Source organism: Hakea prostrata, chromosome 10 (assembly GCF_041222555.1).
Source record: "Hakea prostrata isolate BN-2017 chromosome 10, UWA_Hpros_2, whole genome shotgun sequence".
NCBI lineage: Eukaryota > Viridiplantae > Streptophyta > Magnoliopsida > Proteales > Proteaceae > Hakea > Hakea prostrata.
Genome location: NC_142609.1, coordinates 49950497 through 49974588, shown reverse-complemented (window position 1 = coordinate 49974588; position 24092 = coordinate 49950497). Strand labels below are relative to the sequence as shown.

At 38.3% G+C, this 24092-nt stretch overlaps 1 protein-coding gene across 4 annotated transcripts in view; it reads left to right on the top strand.

Annotated features, from left to right (window-relative positions):
• LOC149003778 (Cleavage and polyadenylation specificity factor (CPSF) A subunit protein) overlaps positions 1-21518 on the top strand; it is a 33913-nt gene extending 12395 nt beyond the window's left edge. For 2 of the 4 annotated variants that reach the window (XM_089137232.1, XM_089137234.1), the window contains 7 exons: positions 2308-2623; positions 2723-2878; positions 3727-3868; positions 8499-8575; positions 12680-12819; positions 17977-18085; positions 20600-21517. In XM_089137232.1, the coding sequence (XP_088993358.1) occupies positions 2308-2623; positions 2723-2878; positions 3727-3868; positions 8499-8575; positions 12680-12819; positions 17977-18085; positions 20600-20800 (1141 nt within the window). In that variant the 3' untranslated portion in view covers positions 20801-21517. Of the gene's footprint in view, positions 1-2307; positions 2624-2722; positions 2879-3726; positions 3869-8498; positions 8576-12679; positions 12820-17976; positions 18086-20599 lie in introns of all 4 variants that reach the window. The other 2 variants (XM_089137233.1, XM_089137231.1) reach the window with 2 other exon arrangements.
• The last annotated feature ends 2574 nt before the right edge of the window (positions 21519-24092 follow it).

Below are 24092 nucleotides of genomic sequence, written 5' to 3'. Positions count from 1 at the left end.
AATATGTTCTCATGTGTTCGATTCCCCTGCCGAAGTTTAAGTTTCTGTCTGTACTTTCATTCTGAGTTTTAGATTATTGCAAGTTTTTCCTCCTTCTCTTGTTAGAAGAACTAGAATCTTTGAGCCCTAGTACCATTATGTGGACAAAGGACCATATCGTCGATTTGGAGATGAGGGTATGGTAGTTCTTGGTGATTTGTTGGCTAGAACTTGGGGGCATGGTACAAATTTCGGTCGACAATTCGGTTTTTTTGAAACTGAAACGAATCTCTGAGATTTTGAAAAAGTTCAACATTTCGATCGATATGGGTTGAGACTGGTTGACACAAGGTTTGGACCAGTTTCAGTCCATTTCTTTAATAAAAGTCACCAGTATCGGTCAAAAAACCTGTGAAATACCCTTTCTGCCAAGTCTGTGACAAGGGTTTCGACCCGCTAGTGGCTTTTTCCTTGGTTTTTGTTTATTTCCCCATTTTCACCTTTTTGCACAACTCTTTTGCCTTAAAAAACCTCTTTTGCTTCTCCTCTTTTCCACTACTGGTAGCAAGGTTTAAAGTATCGGTATCAAGTATCGTATCGGTCAGGTGATTTTAAGAGACGTATCGTCCTGTATCGAGTATTGTATCGCTCTGACTAATGTATTTTAGTGTAATTCAATGGAGAGACGTATCAAGATGTATCGTATCGGTTGTGTCAAATATGGATACGTATCGTCCTGTATCGAGTATTGTATCACTCTGACTAATGTATTTTAGTGTAATTCAATGGAGAGACGTATCGAGATGTATCGTATCGGTTGTGTCAAATATGGATACGTATCGGCAAGTATCGTATAGTATCGTGGGATACTTTAAACCTTGACTGGTAGTACCATAATAGCCAGCTGGGCTAGTTTTGGGAGCGGGTGTCACACGAAGTATCTTCTCTTATGACAGATTTGCTAGGATGGGATAGCTAAATTATGTGGATGATTCCACCTATAGAAATGCAGTGTCTCAATTCATGTGTAAGTGTGTAACTTCGTGGGCAAAATGTCATGGTCAACTTTCAGCCAGTATTGGGAGTACTATTACAAACAAGGGATAGATGCACCAGCTTCAGGTAGGCACTCAACATGGAACCGAAGTCTGGGACACTCTAGTTGCTAGTTGGTCATTGCATTTTGTTGACTTATTATATATGTAATCATTCTATCAAACAATTCATGTATATTGATGATTCAATGCCTGTATGAAATACAATTTGTACTTCTTGGAACCAATCATGTGTTAATATACTTGAATGATAACTTTTCAGTGGTTTTTTTTTTTTTGGGGGGGGGGTTTGGGGGCGGGGGGCAAACTACTAGTTTCATTTTGTTTATTATGCTTTAAATAGGTAGGAGGCAAGAAATCACATGAAATGAAGGCCATATAAGCCCCCAAACCTCAAACCCTTGCTTGAAAAGTACTAGGGAAATTTCAATTTTTTGCCAGGTCGAAACCGGCCTCGAATCCAAAATACCAAAACTGTGAGCCTTGATTGAGGGTATCGGATTTTTTGTCTCTGCTTGCTTATCTCCTAGAAGAGTGAAACATTTGTTGTGCATCTTTTGGTTAGCTTGGTCCAAATAGGATTTGGTGGAGAGAAAAGTCCCTTTTTTTTCCTTTATTTTGTTTGTCTGTTTCTCTTCTTCTTCTTCTTTTTTTTTTATTTTTTTTTTTTTTTTTTTTTTTTTTGGGGGGGGGGGGGTTGTTTGACATATGTTCTCTACCTTGCCCCTACCAGCTTATGAGTGTTAGTTCCTCTTATCCTATTGCCCTTTTGTAAAGAAAAAGTTGTTCTTAACTCCGGTAGTCCTACTCTGGTAATTCTCCCATTGCTCGTAATAAAAGGTCTTGAGTTCCTCCATTATCAGTTTGGAACCTTTCTGTTGTCACATGAAGTCTTGTTATCAATATTGATTTGTTGACAGTTCTTTGCCTGCCGATTTTTTTATGCTCTTTTTTTACTGTATTCTGTACCTTTCCTATCATCTTATCTTTTAAATTGTGTTCCTTCATTTTTACAATTTGCTCCAGCTGGTGGATGACTTAACAGTTTCTTTTAGGGAGATGCTCTTCTATGCTAGTTGGATGGTTGATTAACAATATAATGTAGCTAATCATGGGGGATTTCAATTCTTTGCATGCCTATTCTTCTCAGTTTTGTATTTTTTGTGTTGTACTCTGCCTCATGTGCTGTTCATGAAACTCCATTGGCAAAAATCAATACAAATATGTCTATGTTGCATTTCTGTACTTAGTCTAACAGTTTTTTCCTTAGCAGCACCAAGGGGCGTCTGCTTGTCCTCTGCCTTGAGCACACACAGAATTCTGCAAGCAGTTCATGGATTTTTTCTTCCAAGACAACTTCGTCTTCTCAACTAGCGTCTCCATTTCGGGAAATAGTTGGGTATGCTACTGAACAACTTTCAAGCAGTAGCCTTTGCAGCAGCCCTGATGACAATAGCTGTGAGGGAGTTAAGCTTGAAGAATCTGAAGCATGGCAATGGCGTGTGGCTTACCAGACTACATTGCCTGGAATGGTACTTTCTGTGTGTCCATATCTTGATCGTTACTTCTTGGCATCAGCTGGTAATGTTGTAAGTTTGCAGTAAACCATATTCTCAAGATTCCAAGCTAGTGTCTGTTGAATTTGCTTATCATGGGTAGAACTGATGGGAATTTCAATTTTCTGTCAGTTTTATGTATATGGATTTCTGAATGAGAATCCTCAGCGGGTGCGGAGGTTTGCTTTAGGGAGGACACGCTTTGCAATAACATGTTTAGCCACCCAGTTCACCAGGATTGCAGTTGGTGATTGCCGTGATGGAATCCTTTTCTATTCCTATCAAGAGGTATGTTGGAACTACTTATGTCTTTAAGGAACTTATAAATGATGCCTTTCTTTGTGTATCTAGAACTTGACACCTTTTAATTATCTCTTGTCTCATTCCCAAAAGTTCATTTAAATAGGGGTGTAATAGGTTTTCAAGAATAATCTGAAAGTGATTTATCATTTGTCATTATCAAAAATAATTTGGAAGTAATTATCATTGCCATCACCAAAAGCTGTAACTGTCTTGCACATTTTTCAAATGCGTAAAACAAAATGACATCATTTACCCAGATGAGTGTTGGTCCAAAAGGCTAAAAGGTTATGGTTACAAATTATTTGACACCGTAAGGGGTGTCAAATGAGAGAATCCCTGAATGTCTAATCCAGTTTTTTATGGATAGTGGAGGAGTTTGAACATCACAGAGGAAAGGTGATAAAGTCAGTTGGAGGGTTTACCATCAGGACTGGATGGTCAAGCCATTGGAGTATGACCATTCATATAGCTGAGTACCAGTCATTATGATGATGTACCAGTGCATCATATATATATATATATATAGCATTATGATGATGTACCAGTGCATTTTAGTTCTTCCTTGTTTCAGACTTTTGAATGGATAGTCAGCAGGTGAGCACTGCACCAGCCTGTTCTTTAACATGGACCAGTGCTTTTAGGACAGTCTGCTAATCTAGTCTATAAATATCATGCTGTTGGCCCCTCACTGCTTAAGCAGATTATATCATGTTATTGTTAGTTCGTGAGTTTGTGTGTTGCTTTTGTTGTTTAGAGGCACAAAACAGGATAAAAATCTGATAGGTTGATTCTGGTCCTCTTGGACTTGCCTATTGTGCTTTCTTATGCACCAGGATCTCAGAAAACTGGAGCAGCTTTACTGTGATCCAATGCAGAGGTTAGTTGCTGACTGTACTCTATTGGACATGGACACTGCTTTTGTCTCAGATCGTAAGGGGAGCATTGCTGTCCTGTCACGTACAAACCATTTAGAAGGTGATTAACTCTTCCCAGATAAACTTCTGTAACTGCGTTTCCCTTTTTTCCCCCCTTAATTGGGGAGGGGGAGGGTGTTTGAGGTGGGGGTGTAATGGTTTATTCTACCAGTTATGGATTGGACTAGGATGGTTGGATTCATATTATGAGCTTATTCTGCTCTTTTTTCCTTATAAAAGTTATTGACATTGCACTGTTAGATTCTAGTTTTTTTTATGTGCTTCTTGTTGCTGACTCGCTTTTAATAAGTTTGCGAATTAATTCATGCTACTTTCATGCCTTGGTGACTGGTTGGACTTGCAAGTGTTAGTCTTCAAGTCTTAGTTTGACCTGGATCAAGAACAAAGGTTTGCTTTTGGAGGATCCAAATGAATTTTTATAGCCTGTCCAATGTCCATATCTAATTGGTAAGTTCAAAATTAAAAATCTTAATCCTTGTGTGTTATTGTTCATGGCTTCTGGACATTATTTCTTGCTTTTTCTTTGGTTTTCTTTCTTATATTGTTAGAAACAATTCAGATTCCATTTAGGTGACTATCATAGCTGATTAGAGTCACAGAGTTATTGGAATTCCGTTGAGATTTTAAACCCTTTGTATCCTGGAGTTGCTCTACACTTTCTTTGTTAACTTTGTAGTTTTCACTCATCTTTTCCAACAATAACATATATCATTTAGAGGTTCCCTTGTCCTATATGTATGCTTTCCCTAGAATGCATTTGTTTTAGTCTAGGCCTTTCTGGTGGCTTTTTTTTTATATCTTGCTAGTATGTTTTCTGTGTCTCCCTTTTCCTAGAATGGGTACCATGGTTTAAAATATCTGATACCATAATGATGTTGCAGTGTTGCTCTATACACTTCAGTTAGGATCTTATATGGAGTAAATAGATAAATAGATTGGGGAAACCAGTAAATGGGACCTTTCCAGATCTATTTGTAGCTTGTTTTTCAATCCCAGCCAACTCCTCCACATTAATGAAACCTTTCTTTGCCTCATCCTTGGATTTGAAGGAGTGTCTCCTTTCTCTGCTTTAAGGCCTCTCTCTCTCTCTGCAACCTTCTTAACAAGTTCATTGCTAAAATCCTGGCAAATTGGCTCCGATCTATTGTTTCTTGGATGGTCAGCTCTACCCATTCTGGCTTCATCTCCAGCAGAAGCATTACTGTGAATATCTTTCTTTGTTACAAAACAGTCAGGGGGTTATTGAGAATTGACATTCACAAAGCTGTTGACTCTCTTTGATGGGACTTTACTTATGATGTGGTGTTTCAATCCTTGTTAATGCCTCTCTTGCTGGTTTCTTTACCTCCAATGTTGGCATTCGTCAAGGCTGCCTTCTCTCCCCCTTCCTCTTCTCCCTTGCTCTTGAAGTTCTCTCTAGAAGCATCTAGGCCAAAACTGACCATCATTTGAACTCTCCTCTTCCCAAATTAAAAAGGTTAAATCTCATCCATCTTACCGTTGCTCACGATCTAATAATCTCCCATGAAGTCACCCACTGCATCTCTTTGAATTCCTTTTTGGGTTTCATATTATCCTTTTAAAGTTCAGAGTCTTCTTCCTTGGGGTCTTTTTAGTTTGTTACTACTTCCCTTCTCTTGACTGGCTCCTCTCTTGTGTCTCTCCTAGCTAAGTATTTTGGCCCTTTTCATATTCTAGGTAGGCTGACTAGTCGCCGCACTCGTATGTTGGATCTCTTACATGGAAGGCTGGAACTCAAGAAATTTTCCCGTCAGTAGACTTGTGCTAACCAAGTGTACTATCCAGTCTTTCCACATACATTGGTGCAACATCTTTGGTCTCTTCAAATGCATAATTAAAGCTATCAAATCCCTCTTCTGTAGCTTTGTTTGGAACATTCAAGAGACCCACAATATCCTCCACTCTATTGTTGGGCCTCCATTTGTCTCCCCAAATCTGGCTTGGTGCCTTGGTATTCACATAATTTGAGGTTATCATTATCTGTTTTCTTATGTTAACCTCAAAAATCTCTTCCAAACACGAATTTATCTAGGTCAACTAGGTCACTTCTACCTCCTTAATCTGGCTGCATTTGGGATGTCCCTCCTTTGTCCAATCCTTTTGGTTTGACACTTGGCACCCCTTAGATATCCTTTTCAGCCTTGTGTGTGCACTTGCTGTTTATGTCTCTGGCATTCCAAAGTCTTCCCTCTCCCAAGTGGACAAAGGGGTTTGGATCCCTTCCCATTTATGTTCTTTTCACCACTTTGTCTACTTGGAGTTACAATTGATCCACCTTTGCCCCTACCCTTGGTCAAAACTTATCTGGTTCAAAGGCCACATGCCTTGCCATTCCTTCACATTTCTGGAGAACCTTGAATCTTTGCCTCCTTACTCAGTCTGTTCTTCTTCACCGCCATAATTGTCAAGGCCACGAGGCAAAGGTGAGGCAATGGGAACCAAGTCGACACCAAGCAAGGCAACAAGGCGACACCAAGATGCGCTGACCTAAAGAGGGACCAGGATGCGTAGGCGATGCCTTGACAACTTGGTTCATCATCATATCTAGGTCTCCCCTTTTTGTAACCTCTGTTGGAATGGTATTGAGGACATTAATCATCTTTTCTCTCTAGCTTCCTCACTTTAGCTGTTTGGATATCCTCCGTTTGACCTCTCTGGAGGTTCCCCTTCCTTTTGACTGGGAATGGCATCGCTTAGACTTCTTCCTCCTACAGTTCCTCGCTTTGTGACATGCTCGACAGGCTAGTGTTTGGAGCCACCATCTCTCATTTTTGGCTTGATCAGAATGTAGGGAATGGACTAAAAATCTTGGTCCCTCGATGTAATTTGGAAGGCCATCTTCAGTTATGTTATAGGTAGTCCTACAACATTCTTTAACTACGTCAATATTAGGTCAAAGCTTACTTAGCTTCCCCAAAAACCCTTGACTCCCCAAGGAATAGACACATGTTGCTACTTAGGGTTTAGATTGCCTCCTTTTGTTGCCTTCTAAATTTCTAATTTAGGACCTTAGTTTTGACTTTTGAGGTTCCTTTCCTTTGGCTGGCCTCCAATCTAGTTGCTTACTTCTCATTCATCCCCTCCACCCTGCGCCCCCCGCGATTTATTTTCCTTTTCCTTCCTCTTTTTGGGGGTTTGTTATTGATTATTTGTTCACCTGAAAGAAATTACATGAACAGTAACCTATTGGATAAGGTTTTATTGTTGTATTGTTGTTCCCTATTGGAGGGCAATGATCATTGATGTTGAGACCATGTAGATTAGACTTTCCTGATCTCTTTGGGTATTCCCCTTCTCTTACTTCCTTTTCCTTTCTCGTTCCTTTTTTTTTATTTCATCCCTCTTACTTTCATTTCTATTTGTGTGAAAAGCATGACTAAATCCCAGTATTCCATACATTGTTTTGATAGGATCCATGTAACTAACACCTATTAGTTGTGATAAGGTTGGTCCCCTTCACCCCCCCCCCCCCCCCAAAAAAAAAAAAAACCCATTCCCATGCCCATCTCGTTTGGCTCCTGACCTCCTCAGCTCCATCACCACGGCCTTAGCTTGGAACCACATCACACCCCTTTTGATTTGGTCCCTTGGCTTGGTTTGAAGGTCATGTCCCTCACCACCTTCTAACCCTCTGGAGAACCCTTAGCCTTTGCCTCCCCATGCCGTCTTTCCTTATTCATCGCCACATCCCTACTAACCCTAACTGTGCATTCTTTGCAAGAATGGCTTTGAGGACATTGACCACCTTTTTTCACCTGCCCTTCTCCTGTGGGGGAAAGCCTCAGCCTTCATTTGGCCCCGCCCTAGATGCTCTTTTGGGTTTGCCAGGGATTGGCTTTGAGTTTCGAGATCCTTTTCCAATGATTCCATTCGGGTAAGCTGGTCTTTGGAGCAACTGTCACCACTTTAGGAGATGGATCTCCAACTCTAGGTCTTTGGACTCGATTTGGAAGGCCATCTTCTCTGATTTCTCCTCTTAAGTTGCAGTTGATCCCCCATCTCCCTGTTGGCGATACCTCCAAGAAACAGGCTTATTGTTAGCTAGGTCTTAGTTTCCACTTTTCAGTTTAGTAGCTGAAGACCGTTTTTCTTTCTCTCCCCCCCCTCTCCCATTGTACACTTTCTTTCCTCTCCGTGGGGTTTTGGTAGTGATATTTTATATTTTTATTCATTTGGAAAAAGAGAGGTTGAGTTATTGTACCATAGGCCGGCTAATAGAACTTTTCCTTTTTATAAGATTTCTGTCTCATGGTTGATAGTTGATACTGATATTGGACCCTTCATTTATAAAATGTGTGGCAGCACGAACTGGTTAGTAGATGAAAGATTGGTTTTGAACCTTCTCTGCTCTCTTCAAGCTTCTGATTACCCCTCTCTATGTTCTTTTTCAGTTTCAAGTTCACTAACTTCACTGCATCAGTGTTATTTTAGATTACAGTTCTCCAAGTTCTTTGATAGTTTGGGAATCATGATGTGTCAATGTGATACAGCCAACCTATATGTCTAATAATTAGATAGGTGGTAGAAAGACAATAAAGCTCTAAGGGCAACACCAAATAAACCTTGAGCACAATTTTCCCCTTATTCCCCGTATTACAACATTCTTCTGGCGTTCTTATACATTCTATTGTCTTAATTTTATGTTTCAGATAACACAAGCCCAGAAAGCAACTTAACTCTAAGTTGTTCATATTACATAGGGGAGATAGCCATGAGCATCACCAAGGTAAGTTTTATGGTCATTGAGTTGCAAACCATGCTTCTTTTGCTGAAATATTTCCACAGAATTTGGATCTTGTTAAAATAGTATGTTCACATTTGACTGGAAGTTTTGGGTTGTGGTGAGTGCCATCGTTTGCGAATTGCAATTTGACGAATGCCACAAAGGTTCATCATCTACTCACAATTCTCCCCCTCCCAATTCTTTTTAGGGGGTGGTGGGGAGAGGTGGGTGGTAGCAACTTGTGCTTTACCAAGAAGAGAATGAATAATTTTTCGATTAGTGCGAATCACAGTGCAGAAAATAAAGCCACCAAAGAGGAGATAAGGTGGGAGTAGACAAATAAAAGAATAGAGAATTTGAAAAAACATGGCCCAGCTTTGTGGATCTATAATTCAATTCTACTTCAGATCTGTCATTTTTGGTGAGCCTGTTTTGAGTTGGCTGATCCATAATTGAAAAGAAAAAAAGTAATAAATGAAGACGATGAAAAAATATGGAAACATTAGGTTGCAGGTTTTTGACATTGGAAGTGATGGAAGCCATTTCATTGCTGCCATATATGTCATTCCTCACACACCTCCACTCCCTAAAAGAATCCCCAAAAGAAAAAGGTAAAGATCTGAGTTCTGAAATCATCCGCAAGAGAATCTGATGCAGCATAACTAGAAGTTACTGTTTAGGAGATAAGTCTTGATATTTGGTGGGTGCCCAAGTCTAGCATGTAAGGAGATAAAATAGGAGATGCTGTTATTTGTGGGAGTTTTAGAGATAATGTAGGATTGTTATTTATTTATTGGGAAAATTATGTAAGTAGACTTTGGTTTGGATAGGTTACATAGGACCAATTTTAGTCAAATAAATTGTTAGGAGTCTTAGTTTTACTGAAATATGTTTCTTTTATTTTTAAATCATTGCATTCAGCTTGAAAAACAATAATGAAGATATGAATTTTTAAGTCTTGTATGTGTGTTTGCACCCCTCCCCCTTTTTTTTCCATCTTCTTATGATTCTTGGTCTCTCTCTCTCTCTTTCCCTACTACCAGTCTGATTGTTCTCGAGTTCCCCTTCTTCCCCCTATCTTCTCTCTCCTTGATTCTGTCCCCCATTATTTAGCATCAGAGCCAAACTTAGGTAACTCTCTCTACCTATGGGATTCCCACTCTCTCAGTTCTGCTCTCAATCCGTCTTTCTTGCTAATTCTCCGTCTTTTTATGTTCTGTATTCCCTCCTAATTCTTCTTTCTGTTATCTGTCTTCCCTACCATTTCTTCTTCTTTCTATGATTTTCCTGTCCATTCTGTGTTCTTCATCTATTCACTGCCACTGGGATTGATAACACCATCAACAAACCTTACCTCTGTTCATTCCCACACTCCCAAAGAAAGAAAAAAGGATTCTTCCTGCCTGGGCCAAAAGTTTTACATACAATATCAGCTCTTTTTTTTAACTAAAACTTGAGCACGAGTTCTTTTTTAAGATGGGAAAATTGATGCAGCACAACTAGAAGTTACTGGTCACGCTATAGTAACATGAATAGTAACTTAGGCTATAGTGCTTCATATTTGGCAGGGCACTTGTCCAGCTTACAAGGAGATATTCATATTTGGGGGGCCCAAGTCCAGCTTGCAATGAGATAAAATGGGAGATGCTGTCATGCATGGGAGTTTTAGAGATAATGTAGGATATTGTTATTTATTTATTGGGAGGATATTGTTATTTATTTATTGGGATAATTATTATGCAAGTTGATTTTTATTTTAGATAGGTTACATAGGAAGCATTCTAGTTTATTTAAATCATTAAGAGTCCCAAGTCTTACTGAAATATGTTTCTTTAAATATTTAAATCATTTTATTTAGCTTGAAAAACAATAGTGAAGATATGAATTATTAACTTTTGTACGTGCATTTGCACTCTTTCAACCCCCCGGCTCTTCTCTTTTTTCTTGTCTTCTAATGATTCTTCTTCTCCCTCTTCCCCTACTGCTAGTTTGATTGTTCTCAAGTTTCCCCTTCCCCGAATCTTCTTTCTCCTTTATTCTTCCCCAATTAGAATCAGCTTAAGCTCTTTCAAAGCTGAAAACATTCCATTCATAGTTTGCAAAAAGTGCCCAGTAACTTTTCTCTCGCATTGTTTGCTGGTGTCACCTTGGTTTGTTACCCCCTCAATCGCCTTGGTTCGCTTAACACTTTCACAAGTATTATTCTACTACGGAAAACCTTAAACCTTTCCCTGAACTTTGAAATGCTTCTATCCTTGAAAGCTTATTGATTCCATAATTTCCATACTTAAAAGTAAATAGTAGAGGATGATTCTTCTTGCTACCATGACTTTTAGACCACCCTGATGGAACTATTACCATGTTAGGAGTCTTGTGACCACTTCTTCTATAACAATGGCAAAATACCAATTCCTCTCCCTATGTTTCCTAGTTTGACCCAAATGATCTAGCAAGATTGTAAGTTATCACTGGAATGACCAAAATTTGAGTGAATTTTGAAGATTTCACTGCAACTCAGCCTTATCCCAACTAAATAAGGTCGACTACATGGATCCTTGCCTTCCAAGAAGCTTTATTCAAGATATACTTCATACGAGGCCTAAACCATGTAATTTTTTCCTCACTACTTCTACTTCCCGTAAGGTCGTTTTAGGTATACCCTTGGTTCTTTTAGTTCTTTCTATTAGTATCAAAGCATTATAAGGACATTAATTGCCTAAGTAATAAGGGATGGCCCTAGATGCATTCTTTATGATGATGGAGGCAAGAGCACGTAGATTCCATACCTTTCTTCTTGGACATTGTATTTCTAGAAGAAGTTTCTTTGGGGGCATATTGTAAAAGATGCTTTTCCTCATATTTTACTATTACCTTACCCATGGTACAAAATTCGGTCAAAATGTGCGAAATTTCGATCAAAATTTTGCATTTTGGAAAATGTGAAACGAAACTCATGAGGACTGAAAAAAAGTCCTCAGTTTCGTTGAAACTTGTCGAAACCTGTTGAAACTTGGTTCAACCCAGTTGGACCAGCTGGTTCATGAGAAAAAAAATCCTAAATTTCGTGGGAAACCTGGGAAATTTCGTGGAAACTTAGGACTTTTTCTTGTAAATTTTGTAGCTTTCCCAAATTTTCAATTTTTTTTGTTTATTTAATGTGTCCCCAAATACCACAATAAATACCCCCTCCATCAGGACTTCCCTATCCAAAGTGCGTATTCCCTCAGGCTAGTTATCTTAAGCATGTTGATGACCAGACTCATAAAGTTACAGTTGTCGATTACCTTGACAACCATAGGCATAAAATGTCATGGGATGTCTATATTTGTTGGTTGGAGGAAAGGATGTTATAGGTATAGTACTACTCAACTCACAGGATGAATCCACTCTTGGCACTCCTCTTAATACTAAGTCGTATTTTCCTTTAATTGTCAACTATTTTGAAGTTAGAAATTATATATTGAATGTTATGTGCTTAAGTAGTTAAATTTATAATGTACTTTTCGGACAACTCTACATTGATGTTATGTACATTGAATGACATATCTACATTGATTTTTTTAGCAAAATACAACCAATGTGTTCTTTATACTCTATTTAGCTTAAATACTGAATCCCACCCCAAAATACTCACTAAAACCTGTTGAAACTTGATGTTGAAACTTGTACGGAAAAGTCCTCGATTTCCTCGAAATTTCTCAAGTTTCCACCTAAGTTTCCCATTTTCACCCAGTCGAAACTTGAGTTTCCCTCGAATTTTTTACCATGACCTTACCTCAGGTGAGTGAAATCTCTTCTACTGTCAATCCCCTCAATTAAAAGGAAAAGGGAAATAAATAAACAATCTTCTCTCTCAGGAATTAATATATCCCAGACACCTATAAACTTGATTTGACTAGTTTAATTATTAATGAATCCTAATTAAGTGTTTGACCCAACCATGAATAAGAATTCATGCAAGCATCTGAAAATTACTTTGAAATGAATATATAGTGGGCCGGATTGTTGTCGAACATGTGTCACTTGTAGGGCTGTCTCCCCCTATGCACAATTAGACCTCTCAATAAGACTGCAATAATTCTGAGTGATTAGTTATTTTTCTTGTAGGGCTCATTTTCATACAAACTTCCAGCGGATGATATATTGAAGGGCTATGACAGTACTAACACAGTCACGGATTCATCCCACAACACTATTGTGGCTAGTACACTGTTGGGGAGTGTAATGATCTTCATCCCTATTACAAGGTACAATCCAGTGTAGCACAAGTTATTGAAACTCATTTTGTTTGACACTAATCAAGGGATTTAATGTATTTCTTTATCATAGGGCTGAGTTGGGGTTTCTTGAACATGGTTAACACTTAATTTTTTTTTTTGTGAAGATTTGGACATCTTGGGAAAATATTCAAATAAACATGGGCTATATAATCAAGTTTGGGTTTATTATAGTTTGTTAGATGATCATTCAACATGGTCCCTATGATGCAGGGTTAAAGATGTATTCTCAAAAGAAGCCCAAGGGGTTTGATTAATAAATGGCCTAGGAATATGACTTATTCAGTCCATGGCTTTTTCATGGACCAAGACTACTTTAGTGGGCTAAAGACAGCCCATATATTATGGTCCTCATGAGCTAAGACCTAAGCCAAGTATAGTTTAATATGGATGGAAACTTGAGAAATATCTCAAAATCAATAAAAGTAGTTATAGTGTGAAGATAAGAAACTCTATTGTTGAAGGAGCTTTCCTTTGTCAAGAGTTGGGGTAGTTGAGTTAGTGTTATGTTTGAGTGATGCTCTAGTTAATGCATGTTAGCTAGTAGCTGGTTGATGTATTTAACATCTATTTCTGTGGATTGGCTATATAAAGGGGTTTATGCCAGAGAGTTGTCACCTCACGTGTTTATTGAAATCAATATTTTCTTTTGCAAGTCATTCTTATTTGTGGAAATACCTTGCATTTGATGAACGTAGGTTGGTGTTGAATCCAGTCTGTTCACCTTGTAGTGTGAAGCGTGGGTGTTACTTTGTTATCCTTATTGTGTTGTGCTCTCACTTCTCTCATATTCTTCCATTATTTTCCTCATCTATTAACATGTCTATTTCGGTGATTAATCTTCTGTTTTTGGTTACTAATCAGATCTAGCCATCTACTTGATATCAGATTTTCAGTGTATCTTTCTCATTTCAATTTGCTAATCTGTAGCTTAACTGAATTCGGATCTACTGTTCTGCCGTACTTTAAATCACAATTTTGTCTCTGTTGTCATAGGTATTTTAGAGTTATTATTATGCATCGATTTGAGTTTCAGTTTTGTTTCACATCTGATATTGTGTTATTGTTGACCTTTCAAATCTCGAATTCATTCTCTATAAAAAGGTCTTGATTGTTACTATTGTGATTACTCAAATTCAGTACTACATTACTATACTTCTACAATGGTTAGAATTGCAATGTTGATACTCACACATACACCGCGACATTGGAACGATCGAAGGTCTTCCTTCTATCCAATGGTGGAATCAGCCAGATCGACCTTCCTCATGGCCTAGAAGTGATCGGACATGTTAATAAGCTTATCTACCAAAGACCATCTAAATTTATTCTAGTAATTCTTTATTTTTAATTTTTTGGGTCAATTATCCTTGTTATTATTTGTGGTAGTATTAATATTAGAGTTTTTTAGGCGTGGGTCCTCTTAGTAGAGCATAAACTAATGTTGGGTCCCTTTGGTGCAATAAATTACATTTGGGTCCCAAAGCAATTAACATCGTCTCCAACCTTTAAGTTTTTTCAAATTTCAAACCAGGAAGGACCAGAATACCCCTCAGCTAGTTCAATGACCAAAATAGCCCCCCCTAGGTATCATATTTTCATTCTTATGCCAACGATCCTAATACCAGCAAACTAAGAAAGTGAAAGCCAGTGACTGTTTCTGATTTTTCAGGATCATTGGGTATTAGGATCATTAGGAGACTCTTGTTGAAGTAATCCTATACAAGGAGGAAGAGCTTCTGATTTTTTTCATTGAAGTTTCTTAGAATCTAAGATGCATTGAACATCTTCTGGGTCGATCACAAATGAACTTCTTTCAGTGAATCAAAGGAGAGTGCTTGAAATTTGACCCCAGGGGCGATTGTGTTTAGGGCAGGGTCTGAGCCCTCAAAAGACTGCAAATTATTTGAGCTCATCTCGGCCTAGGTTGTGTACTGAAAATTAGAATTATGCTGAAAGATTGGCAGAGCCTCTCCTTGTCCCTTGCTGAATTGTCCTCCCATCAATGATTCACTCATGTGCCAAACAAATTGTATAAAAATTCAATCTAGAACCACCATGTCCACTTTAAGAGAAAAACGAAGCAGTAGCAACAGTAAGGTTTATGAAGGGTATACGTTTGAATATGGTGTTCTGTCCTCTGGGTTCTCCTCTTCTTGATCATTGAGGGCTTTGGGTACTTAATAGTTGAGAATTACTAAAAGGGAGAACCACGGCAGCCACACGCAACCTCAATGTTGAAGGTAATCATAAGCAGATTTTTGTTCGCATCTGCGTGGATGATAGGCGCGAACAAAAATCCCACAAATTTTCAAGAGTTTGCAGTTCCTTGAGGGAGAGGGAGAGTGAAAGTGAGACTTCAAGAGGTGAGTGCGGTGCGTGAGAATCAAAAGCCACGGTTCATTGGGTATTAGGATCGTTGCATAAGAATGAAAATATGATATGTATGGGGGACTATTTTGGTCATGAAACTAACTGAGTGGTATTTTGGTTTTTTCGTGTTTGAAATTTAAAAAACTTAATAGTGGGAGACGGTGTTAGTTGCTTCAGGACATACGTAATTTATTGCACTAGGGGGACCCAACATTAGTTATGTTCTACTAAGAGGACCCACACATAAAAAAAACCCTTAATATTATTGTTGTCATGTTTAGGATCATATATGATTAAGTCATTGTTACTCTTGAGTATTATTTTCACGAATTAGATATCTGACTTCAGCTAGTAAGAATATTTTATTGATAATGCATGGAATTGACAGAATAAGATTATAAGATTCATCTTCTTTAGTTGAAAATTTTTGAGCATGTAGGATCAAACGCTTGCCGTTGCTCCGAAGTCCTGGACCTATGAATATGATGCCACTAGTATTTCCTTATATCTTAGCCAACAAGCACCTAGGTTCGAGCCTGGAACTGGGGCAGACCTCGGGCAACCTCATGACAGCCCAACGAGGTCCCCAATAATTCCCCTCCCCCTCCCCATCCGAGGCGAGATTTTTGGATACCTGAGACAACCCGACGAGGTCCTAGAATCCTCCAAAAATCCCCCCCAAATAGCACCATTGGGAATTCGAACTCGTGACCTCCTGGCTTTGATACCACTTGTAGGATAACGCACTTGCTGTTGCTCCAAAAGTCCGGACCTATGGATATGATGCCACTAGTATTACCTTATACCTTAGTTAGTGAGCACTCTGGTTCGAGCCTGGATCTGGGGTAGACCTTGGGCAACCTCAGCACAACCTAGTGAGGTCACTAATAGAGCAAAATACTTGGCTACTTGCTTTAAATACAAATATAGTCTTAAATATTGTTTCACACGTATGGTTCAGTACAATATATAGTAAATATCCCATTTAACCAATGAGTACAAGGTCTGAAAGGAGTGTATCTAGAAGGTTTGATCTATTAATAATAGGGGTTCTATGCCAAAATCTATGTTTTTGAGTTTATTCCTGATTTGTTTGCCTCATTAGTCCTCACCCAAACATAAGCATCATAAAGCCTTAGCACTTCTCTCTGATAGGACCCTGAGAGATAACTGCGTGGAGGGGAGAGAGAGGGGGGTTAGGTGTGATTGAGGGGATTATATAAATAGGGAGGAATAGAGAGGAGAGAGTATCAGGCATTTGTAGCGTGAGTTAGGGAGCCTTTGGGTGAGGGCACCATGAGGTGTAAGGGGGTGACTGGCACCATTAAAACCAGATCAATCTTGTGTAATTCCTCTGTTTTGAGATTGAATTTCATTGCTGAATAGAGGGATCTTATCACGCTCCTTTTGGTTGTTAACATTTTTAAACATACCCTCCACACCCAAGGAACTAAAGTGATAAGGAAAGAAGAGGTGCTCTCTACTTTCAACCCCTCCCCCAACAAATAGTGCAATTTGGTGGCACCAATATCTCCCTTGTCAACAAATTATCTCTAGTCCGCAATGCATCTATAATACATCTCCAAGTTGTAAATGAATGTTGAGGAATATTCTCTGCAAGCCACACCTTCCACCAACTCACCTCCTGTGGTTTCTGACAGATGACATCCCAAGTTGATGTGGTGGTAAAGAATAACTGTTGTAGTCCCTTTCCAAGCCACCACATCTACCTTAGTATGACCAATGTTACTGCTAATCGTCAGTCTCTCCTTACAGCCATCAAATTTGCTGAACGTCCTGTACAACTTTTCATCTTCCATCAATGAGAAACTTGTCCACCATCCCCAATCTCACATCTAACCTGGTTGTGTTGCCGTATCTTTTTATCAATTATCCAGCCACATACGAGTACCCTTTCCATCACTAATGACATGCGCCTCCAATTACTCTTCCTACACGATGCAACATCAGTTGAAGCCCTCTGGGCTTCTAGTGTTCAAAACCAAGAGGTACAATGGAGTGAAAAGATGTTGGTCTACTCTCAAGCCAGCTCTGGCCCCTGGTTCAAATTAATGAAAAAAATAACAAGAGAAAAGAGAGAAAAACAAGAGAGAGATGCACAAGAGACACTCAGGTAGAGAATTTTGCTTCTTTTCCTACATGGTTATCTCAACATCTTGGTGAACTATGGCATTGGAGGGGGCTCGATCAAGTCAAGCAAGGTGTCCTCGATGCCTGGGTGACTCCTTTTTAGTTATTAACATCTGAACTAGCATGTAAGATTACATCAGTACCGGCACACCAACATAAGAATACCTGGGGATGTAAAAGACAAGACTGTTAACAAAGTACTCCTGTTATCCTAAATACCTGAAAACATTTTCGTGGCATTTCCGTGCCTGGCTTGTTATAATGACTAAAAATGATTTTGTGCATTCTGAGGACTATTTATCCCATGTGAGATAGATAATTCTCATAATCTGTGATATACTTTGGTGATGGAATATTTTTTTATATGTTTAACAACCCAAAAGGCAAGAGTCAATATTCTGATGTTGTTGTGTAAACCTTTCTTTGATGATTGTCGGAATCCTCCTTTCTTTTTTTGTTTTTGTTTTCCCTCTTTAACATTATTGTCACAGTTTAGATGTAGATGGTTTGTGGTATTTTTATTTTATTTTAGAGGTTGGGCCTTGGTAGGTTCTCTTATTTTAATTTGATTTGAATTCCCTAATTTTCTTCATTTATCTGCAGGGAAGAGCATGAACTATTGGAAGCTGTACAAGCTAGACTTGTGGTTCACCCACTGACTTCTCCTATCCTTGGAAATGACCACAGTGAGTTCCGGGGCCGTGAATCACTGGTATGCTTCAATTACTCTATAAATTAGCATTTCTGTTATCAGCTCCTGATGATTGGATGCATAATAGCATATATGACTGAGCTAATTTTCCATGAATTGTTCATACGTTTGACATTTTAATGGAGTGCTATCAGGTTTTGATCATTTTTGTGTGCTTTTCCTTTGCATTATTCTGGTACTTTGTGGAGCCAATTTAATTTTTTTAACTTTCAAAGGAAGACGGAAAGGAAATGATTTATATTGAGATTAGTATTATCATGTTGAGAATACTGTGTTGGATTTTGAGTTTTCTTAATGTATTCTGAAGCCTATTAGGGGTCCTCCAGGGAAGGGCCTTATTTTACGGACATAATAAACATATTGGTCTCTTTGGGTATTAAAATGCAAACTGGCACGGTGCTGAAGGTGATTTGACTAAAGGAGATCTACCACTGGGTCCACTACCACGTGTCATTTTACATTTGCTGGTGGTTATCTTGTAACAGGAATGAGCAAGAAGTAGACAACAGTGGCAAAATCTAGGGTTGAAACTGAATATGGAGCTATGGTTTACACCATAGCAAGAGTTGATGTGGTTCAGATCACTTTTTTAGGAATTAGCCAGTTACTAAACTAAGAGTTAGGATTTGTCATAACTAAGCTGCTATTTACTTTGTCAATAGTACAAAATTTCATGAGAGGATCAAACACATCGAGGAATAGAGTCACTTGGTGAGGAATTAAGTTATGAGGAAACTAATTTCTACTCCATTTGATCCTTCATGAACTAACTTGAGTTTTTTTTTTTTTTTTTTTGGATGAATAAATAAATTCATTAACCAAAGGAGAGAAAGGGGGAGGGGAAAATACAAAAATGAGCCAAAAGAATAGAAAACTTTGGAATGTTATGCTATCACCAAATCTTTGTTTTGTCTAGCCTTTCTTGAGGTTGCTTCAAGCTGGGCACTGGGTAATTCCTCATAGATAATGGTATGTCCTATAGTTGTTTCTCAATATTATTTATGCATAACATAGCTCACAGTTAAAGTGTATAGTCTAACTATGAGCTAGACTGTATAGTCTACCTATGAGCCTTTTTCTTCCCTAGGAGAGTTGCATCTTCTCTCAGCTCTCTCTGTTTATTACCGCAGCGTTACTTTGGGCAAAGTAGCACTGCTGTTAAGGGTATTTTGTATAATTTCTCATAGATAATGGTATGTCCTACAGTTGTTTCTCAATATTATTTATGCATAACATAGCTCACAGTTAAAGTGTTTAGTCTAACTATGAGCTAGACTGTATAGTCAACCTATGAGCGTTTTTCTTCCCCAGGAGAGTTGCATCTTCTCTTAGCTCTCTCTATTATTTCTTGTTCTTTCTATTTCTTGGCACAAATTGGTTTTTCTTGACATTGTTTCAACTTTCAGCATAGATAAGATTAATCAGAGGGAGGGCGGGAAAAGAAGGGGGGGGGGTTGGGGGAAGAGTCTGGATCCTCTACCCAAATAGAGAGGAATTTTCCAACCCACATGATTGAATTCTTGATACGTGTCCAATCTCAAAACAAGATCTTTTTTTAGTAATTAGCTAAAAATTAAAGTTAACATCATTAATCTCCACTTTAGCTAATTACTAGAAAAAGAGGATCTTGCTGTGAGATTGGATGTGTATCAAGAATTCAACCATTTGGATTGGAAAATTTCCTCTCCATGTAGGTAGAGGATCCTGGTTCAAAAAAGGGGGGTTGGGATGAGAGAATAGAAATACCGTGCATGAATTGATAGATGAAAAGGAAAATTCTGTACTCATTGAACCAAATCTATACTCTGGAAAGAGAATACCGCTGATTCAGAAAGGATACAACTGAGGTCATCTGCTTCACAAATGATGAAAATTGTAACTATGGACTGAAGAACCATGGGTTTTTTTTTTCTTCTTCTTCTTCTTCTTCTTTTCTTTTTTTTTTTTTTTTTTTTTTTTTTTGGGGGGGGGGGGGGGGGGAGGTGTTTAACATAACATCTACGCTTTTTATCTGATAAATGTGTCCTGAAACTAGTGATTCAACTTTTTTTTTTTTGGTTGGCCAATGATTCAACTTATTCTCTTGCTTTCTGCCATAGGAAAAAATTTTGATACATTTGGCGGGTGTTGGGAGGGTAGCCAAACTGTATTTGCTACTTAAAGAACTTAAGATCAGCCTCCTCCAGAATCCCAAATACGAGCATTCTACCTAGTGTTTGTTGTCTTCTTTGTCTTTGTAATTGGGTTAAGTATACCAAATTTTGCCTGAAATTAATGAGGATTCATGGTACTGCTGGACAGAACTTGATTTTACTTCTGTCACAAATTTATCTGGCTTTTCACTTGTTTCTGACAGTCATTATTATAGATCTCACATGGCATCATTCAAGTTGATGTCAAATGAATTTGAACTTTGGGTTCTGTTCAGTCTGTATGTTCGCTTAATAACATTGTTACTAGACTTCTAGTGGCAATGTCGACTCTCAGGGTTCAGATATTTTGGTTCCTCCACAGGCTAATGTACCCAAGATGCTTGATGGGGACATGCTGGCACAGTTCTTGGAGCTTACAAGCATGCAACAAGAAGCTGTACTGGCATCATCATTTGGTTTGATGGATGTGGGGTCGTCGAGTTCAAAGCCACTTCCTCAGTCACCTATCCCTGTCAACAAGGTTGTACAGTTGCTTGAACGACTTCATTATGCCCTCAACTAAGGATTAAACAGCAAAAGATATGTGTTTTCGACCATCAGTTGTACTTTTGCTCACGCAGGGGAAGGAATCTTAGAGAGCCAATAATCTTCCTTAGCCAAGGTGCAATGTTTGTCTCCATATGTGCGGCAGCAAGGGGATTACTGCTAGCAATTATTGGAGGTACATTTGGAATTACTGCACAGAAAAACAGACTTCTACTCGCAACCTTTAGGATCTTCATGCGGCTGGAGTTAGGAGAAAGAATGCATGATTGCATCTTGGTTATCTGTAAACAGATGCTTATTTTGCATGGAGGAGAAAAAACATTTTATTTGGTTAGGTTCGCTCCCTGAAGAAGAATCACTGACAGTATCAGGCTAATTTCAGAAAGTTCAGAGCTTCTTTTTGGTGTATTTGATTTCAGAAATTTTGTTGTAATAGCCTCTGTAACATGTAACATGTAACAGTAGTAGCCTTTCACCTCCCCTTTTAAAAGAATGAAAAAAGAAAAAAAGAATGGGAAAGATATATGGGTTTCTTAATATCATTAATCCATGACGACATCAAGTTTTCAGTTCCAACTAGGTTTGTGTCAATGGTTACTTCCGGGTATGTTGCATGTTTCGACTGATCTCAGAGGTCTCCTTACGGTGCACTGATTTGTTGATGACTCTTTGTTGATATAGATCGTGGATACTTACCAAAGAAACACCCCCACCCTCACCCCCCTGAATTTTTATTTGTAGCAACCAGCCGTGGCTGCTGCCAATGGTGGTGAGTGCACCATGTAATCAAAATAAGGTCGAATCGTTGAAAATCAGTTGGCGGGAAAACGTCTCAAGGAAATAACAAATAAAAATTCATGATGGGAAGATAACCAATAGAGCACTTCACCAACAGAGAACTGACGGCAAAGTTGATAGGTCAGAAGAATGGGAAGATGATAGCCAGAAACCATATTGAATCACTACAAGCAGCCTCGCCAAAGCTTTCAAGAATATGCTCTTGGTGTCGTGCATTCCTATCACCGTGTTCCATACGAAATACAGAGGCGTACAGGCAAACTCAAATGTTATGAATTGCATTGCATTTTTCTTTCAGTCAATTACATAAACACCGTGGCGACATCCTTTAACTTTTAACACCTCTAGAAGGCTAACATGGATATTAACAAATAATCAACCAAAAATATTAAATTAAATTAAATTAACAGAAAGTAGACTTGATGGATGAGCATTGAGAAGGAGAGAGAGAGAGAAGGCATTCAAGTGGTTGAGGAGTTGATCGCCGAAAGCCCTGTATACAAATGCTGTTGACGGAGTCATTAGGGTAAAAATGTACAAGGTTGCCAGCAAGTAGATGTATTTAAACTTCTGTGGCTTCCGCTTCCACACCGCATGCATTATTTCTCTGAGAAAGTTTCACAAACGGAAACTCTCAGTGATCCACACACCACTCTGAATTCATTCTCAAATTAAAAGTTTTTAAAACTGAGAATAATCGACTACTCTCAGATCTATAAAGAAATCCAACACCCAAATTTACTTCTGCAAGTGGAACTTCCATCTCTGCCACGTTAGTGACGGAATTCGTCTCAGTCGCCATAATTTTTTGGATTAAGGCGTTTTCCGAACTTTCCCCTTGGCTCATTTTATCCAAGAACGAAATTTGTACATGGTCAACGAACCAGCCAAGGACAAAAGGCAAAAATTTTTAATTTTAAAAGCAGAGTATAGTTGGCAATCCAAAGATATGGCCGCAAAATCCTTGTATATCGATGAATAAATGAGAGTAACGAGGGATTTTTATTTGAAGAAGAAGAAAGAAATAGGGATTTGGGAGTCGCGTAACGAGTGTCTGATTTTGTAACTTAGTAAACTTTAAATCTTTAAAATATAAAAATAAAATATAGTATTTACAGGTAAATTCCACCATTTGATTCTCAACCTTTCAATCTTATTTTGATTACATGACATGATCACCATTGTTGGCAACAACCAGCAGTGGCTACTACAAATAAAATCTTCCCCCACCCTCCAAAATCCACATAAAAAAAAAAATTTAATCTAGATTTCTTGCAAAAATATCCTTAGGTGAATATGAGGTTTGACTTTGATCTCATACATGAAAAGATCAAAATACAAAATTGCATGTTCACGCTCCCTTACCATTAATTAAGTTTCAACTTAACCTTCCATTAAATCTCCTTTTCAAGGGTTTTGAGTAGTTTTATGTTCATATATGCGTGTAATGCATCATAGAAAAACTGAGGTTAAAAAGCTAGTTTATATCTACCAAGTAACATGCAACCTCTATTAATTGCTATGAGGTGTTTAAATCGAAATCTCCCCTTTTGAATTTATCATCGTAAATAGAAAGAAGAGGGAAAGTTTCCTTTCACTTGTGGGGTAGAGTTCACTCACCGATGAATTTAGCTTCATTATCACTCTAGTTTCCAAATACGTCTCACTATCACCCATGCAATTGTGCAATGGAAGTTATGGATGAAGGGTTTCCTTCACCATAACCGAAGCGAAAATTTTCAAATTCTCTTGATTTCAAGTAAGACAAAAGTATTCTACAAGAGTTTTTCCTAATGGAGTGAAGCACATTTTCCCTCGATGGAATGACCTATTTATATCCTATTCAGAAAACGGAATTCTTTATTTATTGGAGGATAAATCGTTAAATTCCAATCCAAACCGACACTTTATGACCATAAAATTAAGGGGACGTAGGAAATCGATAGAAACTCAATAAGTCTCTTATGTGTGGCTTCATCACTTGCTCAAAGAGTACTTCCCCTTCGTTTATGTTTGTTTTAACTTAATTTTACCTGAAAAATATTTGCAATATTCTTTTTAGAAAGCTTTTCAACAAAGTAAAAATTTGCGTGTAATTTGAAGAAGAAAAAAAAATCAGTTATTTGCATTGGAAACAAATGGAGCCTTAAGGTAGCACCAATGCTCATTGAATGATCCCCTGACAAGCCCACAGGAATTCATATCGAAAAAAGATAGATGGTCCACTGATCAGTCCCTTAGCACAACCGTCCAGACTACAGAGAAGAAAAAGCTAGCAGAATGCATTTTTCATAATAATGCTTCCTTCATGTGTTGTCATCAATACACTTACTTGCTCTTTCCAGGAATTTTATGGCTAGGTGTTAAGCCATTCAAGACAGAATCCTGTTTCAAGATCATTAATGGAGGCAATGAAGTGTGACTCCTCTCCAATACTAGCAAGACAAAACAACGAAGGAACCACTAGTACTGTCCTTTTTCTCCTCTTATCTCCTCTTATCTCCTATCAA